The following is a 20,620-nucleotide window of genomic DNA, read 5'->3' as shown; positions in this document are numbered from 1 at the left end:
AAGTGTCCACATGGGGAATTGTGCAGAGTAGGTAGCTGCAGTAGCTACTGTGGGATTTTTCCTTCGTGTAGACACGCCCTATGATGTTTGGTAGCTGTAGTTTGCAATTTTCTGAATCATCTGAGTTATTTTTGCATTACTCCAGCTAGAATAAGTCTAAAGGAATAGGTTTCAGAGTAACAGCCGTGTTAGTCTGTATTCGCAAAAAGAAAAGGAGTACTTGTGGCACCTTAGAGACTAACCAATTTATTTGAGCATGAGCTTTCGTGAGCTACAGCTCACTTCATCGGATGCATCCTGCTGCAGTTTCCACGGTATGCCACAAGTACTCCTTTTCTAAAGGAATAGAGCCCCAGTATCTGATGTTTTCAAACCAATAAAGCACAACATCTTGTTTGGTGTTAGGGATGCTGGAAAGTAATGTGGGTGAGGGCAGCACTAAGGTGTGACTGAATTCACCCCTATATTCATATCCTACACATCCTGTAATAATCTTTGTATAAAATATTCCTTGTGAGGTATCATTTGAAAAACAATAACTTGCTCATCAATAATATCAGGGTGAAATGTGTATAGCAACATTATATATAAAGTTATGAACATAAGATGGAATTATGACTGAAATGTGTTTACCAGACAAGTGTGGGGAGTGGGTACACCTGTTTCTCAAAGGCAGAGGACAAGGGGACACCTGTAGCCAAGTGTCAAAGTTGATTGACAATCACCAGTGAAGTAGCCATTGTTTGGCAATGAAGTGGGGCAGGAAGAATTTTAAAAACAGGTTAGACAAACATCTGTCAGGGTTGGTCTAGGTATACTTGGTCCTATCTCAGTGCAATGGGAAGGATTAGGTCATTTCTCAAGGTCCCTTCCAGACCTTCTTTTCTATGATTCTCTGATAATAAAACATGAAAATGGGAGACATTTGATTTGTTTCATATTTTAAGAGAGACTCTAATATCATCACAGGTTCTCAAATCTGGATCTAGTTTGGGGTATCTTTTATTTCAGTTTTGGTCCATCCCCTGTTATCATGGACGTCTTCTCCTCCAGTCAGTCAAGGCAGGAAGGGAGAGGAACTATACTTGGTGAACTCTCTAATGAGCTGGATATAGGAAAGGGGCAGCTGGTCACTCATGAAAACTGTAGGAAAAGAAGGGCACTGTAAAATGCTAAAGGGTAATGGTTTGTTTTGCACCAGTTTTATATTGATGTGACTGTTGATTTCAGGAGAATTATTCTTGATTTAAATCCATGTAAGTGAGAGGAGACTTGGATATTAAGTTTCAACAAGGTGTGCTTAGAGGGATTGTGTCTGAATGAGCCCCAAGCTAAGCAAACCTGGCGGACTGTGAACACATATGAACTAAAAATGTCAGTTTGGGTTTGCATGCTTCTAAGAAGTTATTAGATTCACACACCCCTGTGGTCAGCACAAGTGATTAATTGTATTTTTTCAGGGCTCTGTAGTGCTGTGTTTTATAAATTTCCTCCTCAGAAATCAATAGTTCAATGGCTTTAGTCTTGTCTGGGCCATCATTTATGTGAAGATGTCTATACCACATCTTTAGGGCAATTCTGGGCCCCCAAAATCGAGAACATTGTTAGAGAAGCCATAACAGTGAGATATGTGCTATTTGTCCAACTGATGTGATACCCAAGTACCTCTTGGGAGTTGTAGATTTCCTTTTAATGAAAGAACTGCTCAGTTTACCAGGCAGAGTTAGAAACAAGTGCGGATCAGGGCAAAAGCAAATAAAATGGAAAAAAAGTTGAACTAAAGAAAAGCTTTAGGAGTGTGTGAAAAAGGAAATGAACAGAGGCTATTGCTTGCATGTTAAAGACTTAATAACTTGCTAATTTTAGCAAACAGCAGCTGAGAGGGGTTAAAAATACAATGTTTCTGATCAGGGGCAGCATGTTAAGAAAAATTGTTCCATCTACCTATTTATACCACTCATCACTCCAGTATCTGGGTTGGTGGATCTGAAGAGGTCACTGTATTTGGGACAAGGTACACTTTTCTAATTCACCTTGTCTAATAGATGGTGACAATAATGAGGCCCTGAGAAAAGCACGACAAGCAGGAGAAGGGGGTTCTTTACAGAAAGACTCCTGAGAAGTCACAATTTGGATTTGGTATTGAGCCTAGAAGCAAGGGTTAGAAAGCTCTGGCCAAGGAATTCAGATGCTAGGAAGAATTTCAGAGATGTCAATTTATAGCCTGCATAAGATCTTGCTTGAGGATAAAATAGGGTGCAAACTGTGGGACTCTTGGTGTAATGGTAGTGGAACCAAATGTAACTAATGATCAACCCAGCCAAATTCTCTGTAGTCCCAACAGTACTATTATCCATGTACCAGCTGTAGCACTGGGTTCTGGTGCATACTTGACACTCCAAAATGTCTCAAGCCCCACATACAGTTGATGCAATTAAAATGTTTTCAGGTCTTGTTACTAATAGGAAAAGTATTATTTTATTGGTTCCAACAGATATTCCGTAAACACATTCATAACATTTACTGGTAAAAAGACAAAAGCAAACCTAAGTCACACCTACTGTTCTGTATGTAGATTTTTTTAAAAGATCTTATGCTGATCCCTGTTCATCAGAGTAAAGCGTTCCCGTGCTATGAACCCTAAACCTGGCTTGTGGTGCTGATCTCCATGTAGTCTGTAAATTTCACCAGTATCCTATTATATTTTAATGATTGCTTAAAGGGCTGCATTTCATATTTTCTAAAGCACCCATTCATTGATTTGGATTTAACAGTGTAGTCAGAAAGCTAATGTGCTGTTACAGCAGGGAGTCGTAAGATGGCATTAGACACTTACACACACAAAGGCTTCTCTAGGCTTCTGAGAGATGAACAGCACACACCCAATCCAAAATTTATATGCTCTTAATTTTAACACTTCTAACATACTTGGCATATTTAAAACTCAGCCAGTAACCATATGTATAATGTACAGGTGCTGTTTTACACAGCTGATCATTATTGTTTTAAAGCTGTTGTGGAATAGTTCAAATACGTAAAGATTACTACAGAAAAATAAATATACTTACACATTACGATTTCTGTTAAAATGTTCTGGTAATAAATAGTTAAAATAATTCTGCCCCAGGACAACGGGATATGAAATCATTCCAGCTCAGACAGGAAAAATATGTCCTGTTGGAGGGCAGTTCCACCACTCGGGGCCGTTGCGAAGACTTGAAAAAACTTTTACAGGAAACATCCCTGGACCATACTCTATCAGTCAAAGGGCTTTGGATCAATCCCTTAGTGCTGCCTGCACCCACATTACTTTTCACCATCCCCAACACTAAACAAGATGTCATTCTTTATTGGGTTGACCACATCAGATTCTAGGGCTTTACTCCTTTAGTCTGATTCCAGCTGGAGTAATGCAAAATAACTTAGACTAAAGAGAAAATTGCAGACTACAGCTCTGAAACATCACGGGACTTGTCTACATGCGGAAAAAGGCCACAGCAGTAATGTGTGGGAGGTACTCCACACTAACTCCCCATGTGGACACGCTTACTGACCATTGAGAGTGCCTTTGTGTGCAGTAGTTTAGTGCACTTTGGAAGCACATTAAGCTAAACTACTCAAGCGCAGTTGTAGTGTGCAGTAAGAACATTCACAGGGGGAGTAAGTTAGGGTGTGAATTTAAAAGCATACTAGCAACTCTGGACTAACTTCCTCATATAGACAAACCCTTACTAAAAATATGTCTCACTTTAAAAAAAAGGAATCATTTTAGTTCATATACTAGTCACAAAACAAATTTTATATCAATCTTTATAGAAAGGGCCCCCTACCCTCAGTCTCCCATGAGGCAAAGTGTATATTCCATGGTCTTACATCATTTGGTGGTACTATTTAGCCCGTGTGATGAAGTGGGAATTAAAAAAAAATATTTTAATGAAGCCTATATGTGCCTCCGTGTCCCCTATATGCTGCATTTTGACCTAGTGGGTGAAAAGGGACTGTTTGTTCCTGGGGCAAGCTAAGACACAGGTGCAAAGGGTGACTCACTTTCTGGAGCCTTAGATTCCATATCAATGGAGCTCTTGAGAAGACATTGTCAAATTCAATAGCCTGGACCTGGACACCTAGGAACCAATGATCCAGAGAGATATGGACTTCAAGCTGAATTTCTCCAGCTTGGGGACAAAGAACTGGGGTGAGGTGGAATTTAAGGGCCAGCTGTGGGAAGCAGTCGGGGGCACATGTAGGAGTCTGACATAGGAGATCAGACAGAGGGACAGACAGAGCTTGAATAATGGGGGCTCACTGCAGCTTGACTGGGCTCTGGCTACCCAGAATGGATTGTTCTATAACCTTAATTTCTCTAAACTAACCAAAGTCTTCCTATGCTGTGTTCCAGTCAACTAATAAACCCTACTGTTTCACAACGCTGGTGGAGTGTGGCTGCAGGTGCTTGCAGAGGTGCATTGTTCCTTAAGGCTGTACAAGTTTTCCTCAGGGTCCTGCCTCAAAGTGGGACTTGCTGAATGGTGCTCATGATGTGAAACAGGAGTGCTGAAGGCCTAAGGAGGCAATGAAGCTGCGCGGCTTACCCTGAAGAAAGAGTGGGGTCCTCCCAGAGACTGTTCCAAAGCTGGGGCCATAGCACTGATCCTGTGGATCTGTGACAACCCTTACTGATTACAAAGATTGTATGAAATCATGCAGCTGTAATTTTGTACTAAGACGGACTACTTTGCAGTGGGAGTTTTGCCTGAGTAAAGACTACAGGATTTGGCCTTGTATTGAGTACCCTGACACAAAGAACCCTGTACATAGAATCCTGCATAGGCGCCAACTCTGTGGGTGCTTCGGGGCTGGAGCATCCATGGGGAAAAAATGGTGGGTGCTGAGCACCTACCGTCAGCCCCCCTATCAGCGCCTCCCCTCGTGCCCGCCGGCGGCCCTGCCAATCAGCGCTTCTCTCTCCCTCCCTGCACCTCCCACCCACCGCAATCATCTGTTTCACAGCATGCAGGAGGCTGGGAGGAAGGGGGGAGGAGTAAGGACGCAGCATGCTTGGGGGAACGGGGTGGGAAGAGGTGGAGCAGGGTTGGGAAGAGGTGGGGTGGGGCCTTTAGGGAAAGGGTGGAGTGGGGACAGGGCCTGGGGCAGAGCCAGGGGTCAAGCACCCTCCGGCACAATGGAAAGTTTTCATCTGTGGAGCCCTGCTCTCTAAAACAAGGGGCAATGAAGTACACACTATATTTGTATTTGGTAAATCAAACCTACTGGACTTTTGTTACTTGGCACTCATTAGTGAAGTTTATACTCTAGCCCAGAGATAATTCCCTAGGAGTTTCACAGTGACAGGTAGAAAGGGGAATTCCTGAAATTGCACCTATATTTGCAGAGCTCTTAATAGTAATTTCCTGAAATTACAAGCAATTGGTGTATCTTGGAAATATTTTTGTGCTCTGTAGTCTGAAGTAACTCTGTTGACACAGGTGTTACTGAAGGCAGAATTTGCCCCTAGACTGTAGGTGTGTAAGATTTCTGTTTATCCATTACTTTTTTGTTTTCAGCTTTTCTTCTCCAAACAGCCAGCCACTTTACCCTTGGCGTGTCAGAGGGTTGAATTTTAAGGATAATCTTTTCTGTGTTTTTACTTAGCCAAAAGGACATTGAGCTAGGACTGTGACTTTTGCACTTTCTTCAGTCAATAATTTCTTAACATTAATTTGAAACAACTTTAAATGGACCCTCTGTGGACCCTCACCTATCAGTTAAAAGGGGAAAGAAAACTACTTAATTGCACCAATGGTATGTATAGCTTAATACACCTTGAAATATGAAGTTTGCACCAGTGACTAGTGGCTGTAGTTAGCAGGCGGATAACACTGGTGTTAGACTAGACATAAGGAATCTGGCTGGGCCAGTCACTAATACATTTGTCTCGTTTATCATTCCACCCTCTGGCCTACGCTTTTTTACGAGTCAGGTACATGCTAAGTACTTTTATCTTTATGGTGGATGTAGTGGAGTAAAATTACTCCCATATTGTAAAGGTTTTGGAAAGCGTCAGATAATGATTTTTTTGTTTATTCTGGCCTGGTTGATACTACCCATTTGAAATTTCAATTAGTCATTTCATTATTACAATTACCCATTTGTATGTGTTGATCTTGTCTCTGAAACAGTGGTGATACGACAGAAGAGTTGGTGAGCAAGTCTGTTCCTGTTAAAATCCATTATTCATTCTTTTCTTTCCCCTCCCAGTGCAAAGAGGTCTGGTGGTTTCTCTAGTCACCTCAATTCTAGTACCAAGTCATCATTCACCATCTGCTCCCTGTTTATCAGCAGCATTGTCACACACAGGTGACTTGGTCGCTAAGCATACATCTATAGAGCATTTACAGTCCTTCTGTGTTGCAAGATCTCCAAAATTACTCTCAGAAATCAATTATTTTGAGGATTTTCTTCAGTGTCACTGAAATATGCACAATATAACTGCTTCTGAGCAACACTTGGTCATATTGAACCCCAGGATTTTGGAAAGCAAAAGACCTCCTCTTTATTGAACTTATAACAAAAAATTCCAATAAATCAGCATATTACACCAGAGATTATAACTCATTATAAGCATAGACTAAACAAATCTGGCCACAAATTCATATTAAGCAAAATGACGAATTGATTTAACTTGAGAATGCAGCATAATCACAATCTCAATCACTGGTCACTCTTCATGGAGAATCACACATTTGTAACCACCATAACCAAGGTCTGTCTTTTCCTGACACCACTTTCCTTATCCATGATTTTGAAAAGTCTCTCTTTTCCCCGCTTCCCAGCAGCCTGATGCCTGAGTTTGCAGTAGTCCAGTGTAGCAAGGACCACTGGCCCACCCACTTCCAACAGTAAAATTTCTGTACACAAACCAAACAAATCTTGGCCAGCTATCTTTAAGGTATACATGGCGTGTAGCTAAGGACCTCTCCTGAAACAGAGGTTAATGGAGAGAAAGCAAAGCCATCAAAGAGCTGAGCTCCTCTTTGCCCATGGTCCAGGCAGGGCCAGCCTAACAACTGGTGGTGCCATATCCAGAGTGGGATTCCATACTAATAAAAGGAGGGAAATCAGGCAGTTTCTTCCTCCTGTCTTGACTCCAGGCGAGTGGGAAGGGGCAGACAAGCAGTGAGTTTATAAAGTGAATGAGAGGGAGATGAAGCCAGCTCATGGGTCACAGAGCATTCCCAGTGGCTTCTGGCTTTATTTGTGTTTAAGATTGGACCTATGTCATTTTTTATATCAATAAATTGCTCAGACCTGGCAAAGTTTCCTCCTTTTTGCCTTTTCCTGCATGTAAAACTGGGAAAGGACATTAATATAAAATTTAAGTTTTTGAGACATTGCAATGATATACAGATTGGGTGTTTACTAAGTGATTATACTGCTGACTTGCTATCATTGTAATTTGCTTGTTTTGAACCTTTGGAGTTCCTCTCCCAGCCCTGTCGAATTTGTGTGAGTGGTCGTTCTATACATGGGAATATCAGAACAAATTTAACGGCCAGGACAATGCAAGGAACAATGAGAGAAAGCATATATGCTGCAGGAAGATACCATCTATACATTGAAGGGTTCAAGAATCTCTTCCCACCGTAGACCAGCGTATGTGCAGTGCACAAAATCAGTGTCAGGTATCCCAGTTTGGACTATTGGGAGGGGAAAAAAAGAGCATCAGTTAAGATTGTAAAGTAAACTTTACAGTAAATGCTATTTACAAACTATATAACTATTGGGATATAACCAAAATTGGGACTGAACTGAGACTGTTTAGGTGAAATTGCTTTATATTCTTAACCAAAGCTTTTTACTTCTCAAAATGTTTGCTTGGCAATTCTGATAATTTTTGCCAGGTCACACCTAGGTCCAGCTGGTTGTAATTTTCATGAAAATTGGTGAAAATTAATCCAGAGGCCCTAGCTCTTTAGAGGCCATAATGATTATCCAACAAGAGTTTTCATATCATTCAGGTTTCTTCAATACACCAAAGCTTCCTTGATAGGAGACTTCCCCCCCCCCCCCCCCCGTTACCCAGAATGGGTGCATTGAAGCCAACCAGTGCTGCAATGCTTCCTATGAACCAAGTGCTAACAGTAATCAGTGTTGCACTGTCACCAGGGTTGTACTATTTATACCCACATGATATCATGTGCCATGAGTTTACCAGTTTTGCTTGCACATGAGCTGGACCTTAGAACAGGTGACTCACTAGAGGAAAGGCAGGCTCCCTATAGGTGTCCAACACGAGTGGGGAGGCAGGATTTGTAGCAGCAGGGATGGCTGCTAACGCAGCCAAACAAACTGCGACATGCCCCACTGGCTCTCTGATATCTGGTGAAGTAGGTCTAGCAGTGTGGACAGCCCACATCTTTGTAGGTGGGACAAGCAGTGTCAGGACGAGTGAGCAGTAGGGGCAGATGATGCGGTTGAGTGCCAGATGAGTGCCACTGACAGACTTACAGGAGAATTCAAACACAGAGAGAGGGAAAGAGTCAAAGATGGAGCAGAGGCATAAAGGGGCTGAAGAGGAGGCAGAAAGAACAAGTACACATGAGCAGGGCAATTTCAGCCTGGCTAAGACTGGCACTTGATGGCACTATACCGAATTAAATGTTGATACTTTGTGCTGCAAAAAGTTCTCCGTCACTGACCACCTCAGTGGACCAACCATTTTACAGTTTATAGATTAAAGCCATTTTGTAGCCTTAATTTTTTTTCCATAAATGGAGCATAAACTTCTCATCTGACTAGGATGCGATAAAGGTGCAGGCAGTCAAGGAGCACCCCCTTGCAGCCCAGCGTGACGCTGCTGGAGTGCCCCACCTTGATTGCCCCAAGCGGAGCAGCCATAGATTTCAGTTTAACAGCCCAGGCAAGAAGAAGCAAATTTTTTTTTTTAAACAAAATACCATCTCCCCTTTTAAACAGGCTTCAGCCCAGGAACCATTACAACAAACAGCTGGTAGAGCCCTGGTTCAAGCTGCCCAAACTTAAAGTCCATACCCAAGTCTCTGAATCAGTTCCAGGTCTGTCTCCTAGTGCCTATGAGAGCAACTGTCATTCACATCAGCCTACCTGACATCTACTTCTCCCGTGCTTCCCTGCTTCCCATTCCTTTTATAGAACTCAGCCCTGCCAGGGCCTCTTTGATTATTCCCAGGCTTTAGTCTCCAGCCTGTCCCCTTAAAGGAACAATACCCTTTTAATCATACACTCCATTCTTTTACAGATGCACAATAGCATCAGTACTGCTACAAATATGTAAGTCCTGATTTTCAAACCCTGGGACCTCTGAACGATGTCCAATTGCTATGTTTGAAAATGAGGTAAATGCGGCGGTGAAATCCGAGCTAACTCTCTCACCCTCACCCACATAAACATATTTTTGGCTAATAGTTCTGATTGTTCTGGGGGATGGGGCATGTTTTGCCCAATTCCTTTTAAGAGATGCTTATGATCTCACGGGGGGGGGAAGACGGGGGGAAGGCTGGGTGGCTTATAGGGAGAGTCTAAAGAAAAGCTACCTCCTGCCAGATAGAGTGCATCATTTTATGACAATCACTTAGAAAATCACCACATTTTTTCAGTGTTGAGAGGGGAAAATGGATTGTTAATATTGACTTTTATGAAATGGCAAAAAGTGATGGTATAGTTGCTTGTATGTTGCCTGAATATTGTTGGCACTTCACAGTGACAATAATTGTCAATTTATTCAACACAGTGAATTTCCAGACTAATGTTAACTGAAATTTCAACATGGAGTAAATACTTCATGAGTCAAAATCATTAGTGAAAGAACATGGGTTTTTAATCAGTGGCTGAATATTTCTGGGGTTTACTCGATGTAACTGATCACTCTGTTTTGTACAACCATCTTCTGAAAGCAACACATTTGTCATTGTAACTTCTCATTTGTTGTTTGGAAGTTCAGTTTTCCTAATTTTACTTTATGTAGGTGGTGGCCGCAATGCCACCATCATGAGCTACCATGGAAACACGAAAGTTGACAGCAGAGTGCAGGGAATGCAGCAGAGAGAAAGGACATGAACTTAGTTTTTTAGTTGAAAGAAGGTATATTTCTCACCTGTACAAATCGAAATTCTCTCCAGTTGACGCTGTTGCTGACAGAGGGCAAGGAAGTTATTCCCAGCAAGATAAACAGAAAAAATCCCAGGATGCCTAAAGCCAAGTAAGAGTCACTAATCCAGCCCGTAGTGTTGTTAAATGGATTTGTTCTGTTGTCCTTTATCTGAAGAAGAAAAAAAATCACATATACTTTAATAGTACAGTAGCTGCAGCTCCAATGGACAGAAAAATGCCTTTTAACATGAGGTTTCTTTAAGGTGAACTGAAAAGGCTTTTTGTAAATAGATTAAAAGAATCTGAAACAGCAGACCAGATTGTCTCATGAACAGAGTGGGGTGTCCTGAACTGCCAGCATGCAGGGCCTTCCATAGCATGTGCCACTCAGAGGCAGCAGGTACAGTGTTGCATACAGCCTTAGTGTAGCATTAATATAGCTTTGTAACGTGAACAGTACATTTTGATAGACCTATTGATGATTGAGGGAATATGGTTATTTTTAAAAATAAGGCATGACTTTCTGAATGTCAGTAAATGTGCCACTCTCAAAGGGATATGCAGAAATATGGAACATGTACCTCAAAATTATTTATAATTAATATTTTTCTGCACCTGTTGTTAATCACTACACTAGCCAGAAGGAGGATTGAGATCAGAAGTCCCCCATTTAAGCACAGCACCAGTGATCTTTGGAAATACAGATGCCTAGAGGAAACACCAAAGATACAAAGAAATTCACTAGCATAAAATCAATACAAATATGACTTTTGACATGAAATTCTGAAACTCAACCTACAAAATAGTAGCATACATGGGTTGTGGGGAGAAATGAACAGAAACTTACCTGAGATATGACGTAAACATTTAATCTCCATCTTACATAATAGCGAATAGGGATAACAAGAGTATACAAAACATGTAGAAAAGCAAAAACCAAGGCTACTAATCCAAGCTGTTTTCTACAGAGCATCCATTTGTCTAGCCATTCTGGGAAACGACTGTATTTTGTACCTCTGTGTAACTGGAGAATTGCAGCAATTATGCCAGGAAGGTAAACCAAAGCAAGAAGGATGAGTGCCACTATGGGGCAGACCCGATTTGGAATGGAAATTGCAATAAAAAATGATAAGTCTTTGTTTTCATATATGTAGGGGTAGATTACATCACGGATCAAACTGTAGAAGAAAAAAAATGCACTTAGGCCAATAGCCAAGTAGATGGGAAACTTCCACATTGGAAAGAGCTGCAGTGGGTAATTTTCTATCTCTTTGGCTGCCAAGAGAGAGCCTTGATCCAATGGTGTAAGACCAAGAGTCCGAACAATATCCATCACCATTTGTTTGGCTTTGTTGTCATCTCCACAGACAAACACCTGCAACAAAAAGAATGGGCTTTATTTTGACATATGTTTGGGACAGACTTTTTTACTATTGACCTGTAAAATAAGACCTTTAAGTTGACTGTATTTCCAAACTTTCTAGAAATCATTGGCTTTCTTGCTAGTCTTTGATGCAAGGGTCAAACGATAACATTCTGCTACTGAGAATCGGAATCAGAGGTAAAACCTTTTCATTGGGGAGGTGGGAGGTTTAAAGTGAAACAATCATATATATGAAAATAGCAAAATATAATACACTTAACAATGATATTTAGCTAGAACTGTTGGATTTTAGCACACGCTTTGGAAGACAACTTTGTCAAGCAATTTGTAAACACAATTGCATCTTACTGGCATAGGGTTCTCTAGGATTTTATACAAATGGTCACAGTCATCCACTTTTGCCCCACACATATAAAGCAGTGATTCCCAAGGGGCCCAGAGCAATCAGGATACAGGTAATAGGAATATAGATCACCTGTCATTAAAATAAATATTTCTTTTCAAGGATTCTGAGAACAATGTAGAGGGAGCCTCTCTCATATGGGTATGCAGGGTAATAGAAAAGCGTACCCTCACCAGCCAATTATCATGTGCACAGGGCAGCCAGAAGGGATGGGCGGGGGGTGTTTTGGGAAAGACAGTACTCATCTTGGAGTCTGGAGAAATAAGGCAATCTGCTCTCATTCAGATCCACAATAATGGGGATTTTTGGAGCTTCTGACCATAGTGCAGTTTGAAGGGAGCTACATCTGTGCAGAGATAAGCCTGGACAGGAGTACAAGGCACCAGATCCTTGGCTCTACCCTGGCAGTACGAAGCAGGTTTAATGATGGCTTAAGTGACCAGTTGAGGCAGCACATGGCGTAAGGGAATTCTGATGGTTTCTGGCTGCCAGAGCAGTCCCTTGGGAACAGTTGCACCTGGAGCAGCTTAAAGTAACCTCTGAAGTTCCAATAAGCTGCTTCTCAGGCCTACCCCAGCACACAGTGGACCAAGGATCAGAGAACCATGAAGATGGCTAACAAACTCCATAGTTCCTCCAGCCATCCCAAGCTGCCTAAGTATCAGAATCTCCATGCCCTTCTTGCCCCCTGCCCCTCCCCTCAAAACGTCTAAACTCCGGATAAGTCCAGCCTTGCTTCTGAACTCTGTGGGAAGGGACATATCTGCTTCCACGCTTATCCACTACCTGAAAGTAACCAGAATGGAAGTGTGATTTATACAACTTGATATTTCCTCTCCACCCTACATTCCTTTCTGTCTCAGTTCTCCTCCTGCATTGTCCAAGTGCCCTCATTATGCTTCTTCCTCTCTTCTTTCCCTCTTCTCTTGATTCTTTGGTTCTTTCTTCTCAATTCCTTTCCTTAGTCTTTCCCATCTTCAGCTTCCTACAACCCTCATTTCATCCTGGTCTTCTCCCTCTTTTTAACGTTCCTCTTTTGTAACTTACTAACATTTTTAGATGATTTTAAAATCCTCCCAACACTGTAGATACATAACAGTAGTTCCCTTCTTTGATCTCTGTTAACATCTTCCTGTGGTTTGAGGGTCGGGGACATGTGCGATCAAAAGGCAGGGAAAATCAATTTTTTAAATGTTGGGGATACAGATTTATTTCTAGGCTAAGATCAAACCATCATATTTGAGCATGAAAGGATTTTTTGGCTTAGTTATTTGACTGAACACAGGGGATCATAATGAAGTTGCATCTGAACCTTGTCTGATACTTTTCTCTATTATTTATATGTATTTTGCTGTTTTGTTCAGAAATTGCCATATGATATAATTTACAAGAAGCTCTTATTCTTTCATCTTACCTGTCTGCTTGCATCCAACGTGCCTGACTGCAAGGCCCATGCTGACACGGTGTTAAATGCTTTCACTACCTTAGCGCCTGGCACCAGTTGAGCAAGGTATTCTGCATTGGATTCAGGATATTGGTTTATTTTGAGGTTGTTGCTTACATCCACCAATACTTTTCCATGGAGAACTTCAGTTAAGTCTGTGAGAAAGTTGTAATGTTGTCTCTGAATTGCTACAATAATAATGTCAGCCTTCTGAGCAGCCTCTCCATGGCTCAGCACCTCTGTGCCTTTGGGAATCAGACTGGAAGTCTGTGCATTTCGGCTTCCAAACACTATTGAGTAGCCACACTGGAGCATTTTATACCCCAGAGATCTTCCAAAATCTCCTGTTCCAAAAATACACACAGTCTCTTGTTTATTAGGAGAGTTTTCAGCAAGAGGGATCATGTTGGAAGAATTTTTCTCCATATCTAAAAAACAGTAATAGGGAAAAACAGGAATACTTTGAAAAGGACAAACTAGCATGGTGCTTTGATTATACCAAAATGTATATTAGAGTTCTCTTTGTTTCTTGGACTGTTTAACAGGAAAGTCTAACAATAACACACATTGTCAGAGGACTTACTGTGCCGTTTTATAAAGAAAAGTAAAGTTAATTTCTCCTCCATGGGCTCATAGCGCCCTACCTTGCCCCCCAGCAGACCCTAGATGCGGAAGAACTGTTTCAGTTCTCTTCTCTGAGGGGAAAAGGGGGAGAGAGGGCAGGATACAGAGAGAGGAAGGAATAGTATTTGCCCCACGTTTCTGGGTCATTTCTGCTTACTTTGTTGACAGAAACAAGTTAAAGGGGAACGTACCAACAGAAATCAGAACCTGGAGGCTCTTTGCAGGAAAACTCAAAGAAGAGACATTACAAAAGGAGCAAGCTGGGAGCTCCCCTCTCCTACTCAGTGTTTTATTGTTATTGCTCTTCAGTGCCAAAGTGTTTGATTAGGAAAGAATCCCTGGAGAAGGGACTACTGAGGTACTAGGCTATTAGAGTGTATTTCCTTTACTTATAATAATTCTATTATAAGCAATGTATAAATATTGATCTAGTAGGTATTTATATGACCCACTTCACTGTAATATCTAAGTGCCTCACAATCTTTTTTATCTTTATTCTTTATTTGCATTGTGGTATCACCTAGGATCCCCAGTGACCAGGACCCCACTGTGTTAGATGTTCTACAAATACAGGACAAAAAGACAGTCCTTGCCCTAAAGAGCTTACAGTCTATGTAGCCTCTCAACACATCTGTGAGATAGGAAAGGACTATTATTCTCATTTTACTGACGGTGGACTGAAGCACAGAGAGACTAAGTGAATTGCCCAAGGTCATGCAAGAAGACTGTGGCTGTGCAGGGAATTGACGCCAGGTCTCCTGAGTCCCTGGTAGTGTCCTAACTACCACCCTTTCTCTACGTATCTATACATATTTCACAAAGGAAACCTATTCAAAAGGACCCATAAGTGGAAAGTTCTAAGAAGCTAGTATTTGTATGCTCTGTCATGTGATACTACATTGTACTTCCTTTGGACATGTTTAAAAATCACTCTCTGTTGGGTTTGCTGATGTCCTCGGAGACTGTGATGCGGTGTGTAACCCACAGGCCCTGAAAGGGTTAATGTGAGCCTGAGAGGTCAGTTATGGTACCTGGCTGCACCTGGAGGGAGAGCCAGGCTTAACGGATCATGAAGCCCAGCTGGGCAGGAGCAGGCTGGTTAGCATAAAGCCAGGAAGATGAGAGCAGAAGAGGGCTAAAGGGAGGGAGTCTTCAGTTACTCTCTGGGTACAGAGAGGTGGTGAAGAGGACATCCAGGGAGGAGAATAGGCCCTTGATCCTAGCCCTGAAAGAAGGGTCTACCCAGAGAAGTTACGAGGAAGAAAGCCTGAGAAAGGCTGGGTTGGAAGAAGCCCAGGGAAACAGCAGAAATTAGTGGGATTGCACAGACTGTGACTGCTGGTTATGGGGTTCCTGAGCTGGAACCCAGTGTAGAAGGAGGGCCTGGGTTTCCCTACTGGCCACTGGGAAGGTGGCACAGGACCTGGCGATGTGAAACGGAAGACTGTCTGTCTGAGGTGGCACTTGGACAGCTTGTCTGATGGGACTTTGTTACCTTGAAAGGGGAGGACTATATAGTGACCTGGCTGGAGGGACAAGTCACAAAGAGGGAATACCCTGAGGCACAGAGAGAAAGAGGGGCCACAGTATGAGCAACTAGCAGAAGGGGGTACAAGACAGGGTGAAAGCTAATTCCCAGATACTGCTAAGGAAGTGCAACTGTGATGAGTGAACCCCTTTACAGAGACTCAAAGGGGAGGAAGGCTGTAGAATTCCCTCTTGTGGATATTCTTATATTTCAAAGCAGAATAGCAGCATGTGTAATACTGATTAATTGCTCTGAGCCACTATATAGTAAATGCAACATTCCTTTTTTAACATATTCTGTACTATAAAATGGATGATCAACTTTGTTTGAAATATGGCAGTATCCCACTCAAATCTTCCAGAGCCTCCAACCGTAAGAAGTCAGAAAGGTGGCACTGAATGAACTGTGTGGCAGTCATGCCCTTTCCTAACTGAGATTTGAATGGAAATCAAATGGCTGTTTCTTTGTGACATGCAGAATTAATTAATATTATAAACATTTTATTTAATGAAAGCTACAGCAATAAGAAACAAATCTACAAAGTGTCTCCAGTGTTCTTTAAAACAGAATACCAAACATTTAATTTGCTGATGATTGTTTGGGGCTAAGCACTTGCCCAAATGATCCAGCAAGCAATGTTCTGACCTCTAGAGACCTTAAATATTGTTTTCTGTTTATATGCCTCCAATTACAGGCCAAGCACTCTCAAAACTAAATGTTCCTCATGTAGGCCTTGCCATATGATTCTTGAGAACTGGAGTAGGAGAGATTAAATAACTGAATTCACCCACACCTGAAACAAAGGACAGATAACATAGTCTTTTACAGCTCTTCAGGGTGACAGTAATCACACTTGGGCTGGCTATGGCATAGTATAGTGGTAATAAACTGGTTTGTAGGAGCCGAAAGTATAAGAGGTATTTATAGGCTTATAAATATTGCACTGACTTGTGTCAGAGAGCAATGATGATTAAATGACTGTATTTCAGGGCCCATCCTGTTCCTAATGAAGTCAATGGGCATTCTGTCTTTGACTTCAGTGGCGGCAGGCTCCGGTCCCAAAAACGCCTTTAAAGAAGGCTGTCTGTGTATCTTTTCCTCTATAGCAGGGGTGGCCAACCTGTGGCTCCGGAGTGCTTCACGAGTTAATATGCGGCTACTTGTATTGGCACCGACTCCGGGGCTGGAGCTACAGGCGCCAACTTTCCAATGTGCTGGGGGGTGCTCACTGCTCAACCTCTGGCTCTGCCACAGACCCTGCCCCCACGCCACCCCTTCCCACACCCTCCCCTGAGCCTGCCATGCTCTCGTTCCTCCACCCTCCCCCTGCAGAGCCTCCTGCATGCCATGAAACAGCTGATTGGGAGGTGCACGGAGGGAAGGGGAGGCGCTGATGGGGGGGGCTGATGACGTATTACTGTGGCTCTTTGGCAATGTACATTGGTAAATTCTGGCTCCTTCTCAGGCTCAGGTTAGGCACCCTTGCTCTATAGCACACTGGGCTCTTTTCTCTTTCATCCCTTTCTAGAACGCTCCATTCCTCTTTCCTAGAAGGAAGTCTGCAAAATAATTTTTTTTCCCTTTGCTTTACTATTTAGGGCCCTATCCAAGTAGGTGCTGACAGCCTCCTATAAGGTTCTGAGCATCTTCAGTTCCTAGTAAAGCTGAAGTTGAAGTTGCTCAGTACCTTGTAGGATTGGGTCCTTAGAGCTGATAGGCCAAAATCCCCTTGCTTCACTCTCACAACTAGTCCCATTTCATGCGGTGAGACCACTTGCATGAATAAAGTAAGGAGAATTCAGCTTTTTTTGTTAGGAAGTACTGGGTGTCAGACATAATGAAAAATGACAGTGCTTATGATTATCACCTTAGTGATTTGATGGCACACAAATACCAGAGATAAATTAGTCAGTAGTTAATGTCTTCATAAATATCATACATTGTAAAATCTTGTTTGGTAACTTTGTGTAGTTTAACATTTGTTCCTGCAAGACATAATCCAAGAATACAGCACTGTACTAAGTGATATGGAAAAAGTTGGCTTTGAAGCTACAAGCCATCTGTAACTTGCCTAGTTAAAAGAACAAATATGGAAATGAAATGAGTTGACTTCCATCTAACCTCTTTTCAGTCCTATTGTTCCCCCAGGCTTTTTGGCAAAATTCAGTAAAATTTCCAGCTGTTGCTGAATTGGCCCAATTTTTTTTCTAGACTAAGGTTTATGTAGGGGTGAAAGTAAGATAAATTACTTACCAGTACAGGGGCCTGGCTCCAGGCCCCCGGAAGGGGCGGGGCCTCAGGTGGAAGGGGTGGGGCTGAGGTCAGCCTCCCCCATCCAGCCCTTTCACGCTGCCTGGGCCATGCTGCCTGGGGCTCCGGTGATGATTTAAAGGGCCCAGGGCTCTGGCCACTGCCACAATAGTGGCAGCTGAGAGTCCCTGGCCCTTTTAAATCGCCGGGCCCTGGGGCAGCTGCCCCTTTTGCTCCCCTCACGCCCTGTCGGTGGCCCTGCCGGTAGGGTGCCTACCCGTCGGTGGCCCTGGGAGGGGAGGGGGAGAAGGAGCAGCGACGTTAAAGCACTGCCGCGGCCCGGTACCGGTGGCCACTTCTTACCAGTATGCCGTACTGGCCCGTACCGGCCTACTTTCACCTCTGGGTTTATGATTTGTAATGAGTCTTCTGTGATAAGTTCACAGGGTGGTTCATCTGGGTATCTCAAAACCTCAGAAACCTACAGGCAATGCTGATTTTGTTCTGAGTTTTGGCTTTCCTGTGCACATTTGGTTCAAAATTAAAACTCAGAGTGCAACTCAATCAGTATGAATGTGTGAAAATCAAAACTAACAAGCGTCATGACCAAAAGACCTAGTGAGTTTCCCTCAGCTTTAGCTGTAATCCCTACTAATATACTTTACTATATCAGCTGATGTAATTTAATACAACATCAATATCAAGGACTCTACATGAAGAATAACATCTATATCGTCTTGCGGCTCAGGGTTCAATCCCATAAGGTGTTTGAGAACAGCTTTAGGCATATGCTTTGCTTTAAGCATGACTTAATGGGACAATTCACATGATTAAAGTTGAGCATATAGTATCATAGAATTATAGGACTGGAAGGGACCTTGAGAGGTCATCTAGTCCAGTCCTCTGCACTCGTGGCAGTACTAAGTATTATCTATACCAGTGTTTCCCAAACTTGGGACACCGCTTGTTCAGGGAAAGCCCCTGGCAGGACGGGACGGTTTGTTTACCTGCTGCGTCCGCAGGTTCGGCCGATCGCGGCTCCCACTGGCTGCGGTTTGCCGCTGCAGGCCAATGGGGGCTGCGGGAAGCGGCGTGGGCTAAGGGAAGTACCGGCTACCGATTTCTGCAGCCCCCATTGGCCTGGAGCGGCGAACCACAGCCAGTGGGAGCCATGATCGGCTGAACCTGCGGACGCGGCAGGTAAACAAACCGGCCTGGCCCACCAGGGGCTTTCCCTGAACAAGCGGCGGAAAAAGTTTCGGAAACACTGATCTAGACCATTCCTGACAGGTGTTTGCCTAACCTGCTCTTAAAAATCTCCAAAGATGGAGATTCCACAACCTCCCTAGGCCATTTATTCCAGTGTTAATGATCCTGACAGTTAGGAAGTTTTTCCTAATATCCATCCTAAACCTCTGTTGCTGCAATTTAAGCTCATTGCCTCTTGTCCTATCCTCAGAGGTTAAGAAGAACAATTCTTCTCCCTCCTCCATGAAGCAATCTTTTATGTACTTGAAAACTGTTATCATGTCCCCTCTCAGTCTCCTCTTTTCCAGACTAAGCAAACCCAATTTTTTCAATCTTCCCTCATAGGACATGTTTTCTCGACCTTTAATCGTGTTTGCTGCTCTTCTCTGGACTTTCTCCAATTTGTCCACATCTTTCCTGAAATGTGGTGCTCAGAACTGGACACTGTATTCCAGCTGAGGTCTAATCAGCGCAGAGTAAAGTGGAAGAATTACTTCTCATATCTTGCTTACAACACTCCTGCTAATACATCCCAGAATGATGTTCGCTTTTCCCCCCAACAGTGTTACACTGTTGACTTATATTTAGCTTGTGGTCCACTATGACCCCCAGATCCCTTTCTGCAGTACTCCTTCCTAGGCAGCCATTTCCCATTTTGTATGCATGCAACTGATTGTTCCTTGCTTAAGTGCTTTCCTGGATGAGGGACAGAATGCTCAGTATCCTCTAGGACCAAGCCCCAGGACTTCTCGCTGCTGTCACAGACTTCCTGTGTGACCATGGCCGAGTCACTTAATCTCTCTGTGCCTCAATTCCCAGGCTGTCATATGGGAATAATACTTCCTTTGTCTGTCTTGTCTATTAGACTGTAAGATTTTAAAGGCAGGGTCTGTCTTGTGCTGCATGTGTGCACAGCACCTTGCACAATGTGATTCTGATCTTTGTTGGAGCTTGTAGGTTCTGTTGTAATTAGCTAAAAAAAAGAACAAAAAAACCTAAGTGCTGATGAACATGAAGTCTTACACTAGTGTTGAAGGGAATATTAATGCTGAATCTTTCAAAATAGCCATAATTAATATCCAGTTAATGACACAGGTTTCATCCTACCACTTGTATAGAAAAAATTAATATGCACTTTAAATTTAGCCTTCTTTTGAACAACTCTGGAGTTGTGTGGTTTGCATATTTTATTATTCTTTCAATTAAAATGAGTTGCAGCCTTATGAAATAGATTTAGCAAAGTGGGAAGCAATGAAAAAAATCACATGGAAATAGATTTAGTTACTTCCCTCTAAATGTTATTCATTAAGATATATTACCAATCTATAAATATATAAATAAATAAATAAAAATGGGCACTAAATTATAGATATTTTATCGGAGAATTCTGCTACATTGTGACCTAATGCTAAATAACTACTTTGTAGCATAAGCTATCATGCTGTTCTGGTTCTACAGCAGTGATACTCCGACCTCAGTGATTCACAAGCCAAACTGGTGATCAACATTACCTAAAAGAGCCACAGGAGCGTGAAGTCATTGTTTCATTTATTCTCACAACAAAATGACTGACCAAGTATTATTATTTTATCAACTACAATGATTAACAAT

The 20,620-nt window shown here is 42.5% G+C and overlaps 1 protein-coding gene across 2 annotated transcripts in view; it reads right to left on the bottom strand.

Annotated features, from left to right (window-relative positions):
• Positions 1-2,452: 2,452 nt before the first annotated feature.
• STEAP4 (STEAP4 metalloreductase) overlaps positions 2,453-20,620 on the bottom strand; it is a 34,867-nt gene continuing 16,699 nt past the window's right edge. For both annotated transcript variants that reach the window (XM_075125872.1, XM_048838081.2), the window contains exons 2-5: positions 13,330-13,787; positions 10,976-11,503; positions 10,133-10,297; positions 2,453-7,697 (exon numbers count right to left, since the gene is read on the bottom strand). In XM_075125872.1, coding sequence (XP_074981973.1) covers positions 7,428-7,697; positions 10,133-10,297; positions 10,976-11,503; positions 13,330-13,787 — 1,421 coding nt within the window. In that variant the 3' untranslated portion in view covers positions 2,453-7,427. The remainder of the gene's footprint in view (positions 7,698-10,132; positions 10,298-10,975; positions 11,504-13,329; positions 13,788-20,620) is intronic.

Source organism: Caretta caretta, chromosome 2 (assembly GCF_965140235.1).
Source record: "Caretta caretta isolate rCarCar2 chromosome 2, rCarCar1.hap1, whole genome shotgun sequence".
NCBI classification, from domain to species: domain Eukaryota; kingdom Metazoa; phylum Chordata; order Testudines; family Cheloniidae; genus Caretta; species Caretta caretta.
Note: the sequence above shows the minus strand (reverse complement) of the source record. Positions and strands in the feature narration are given on the sequence as shown.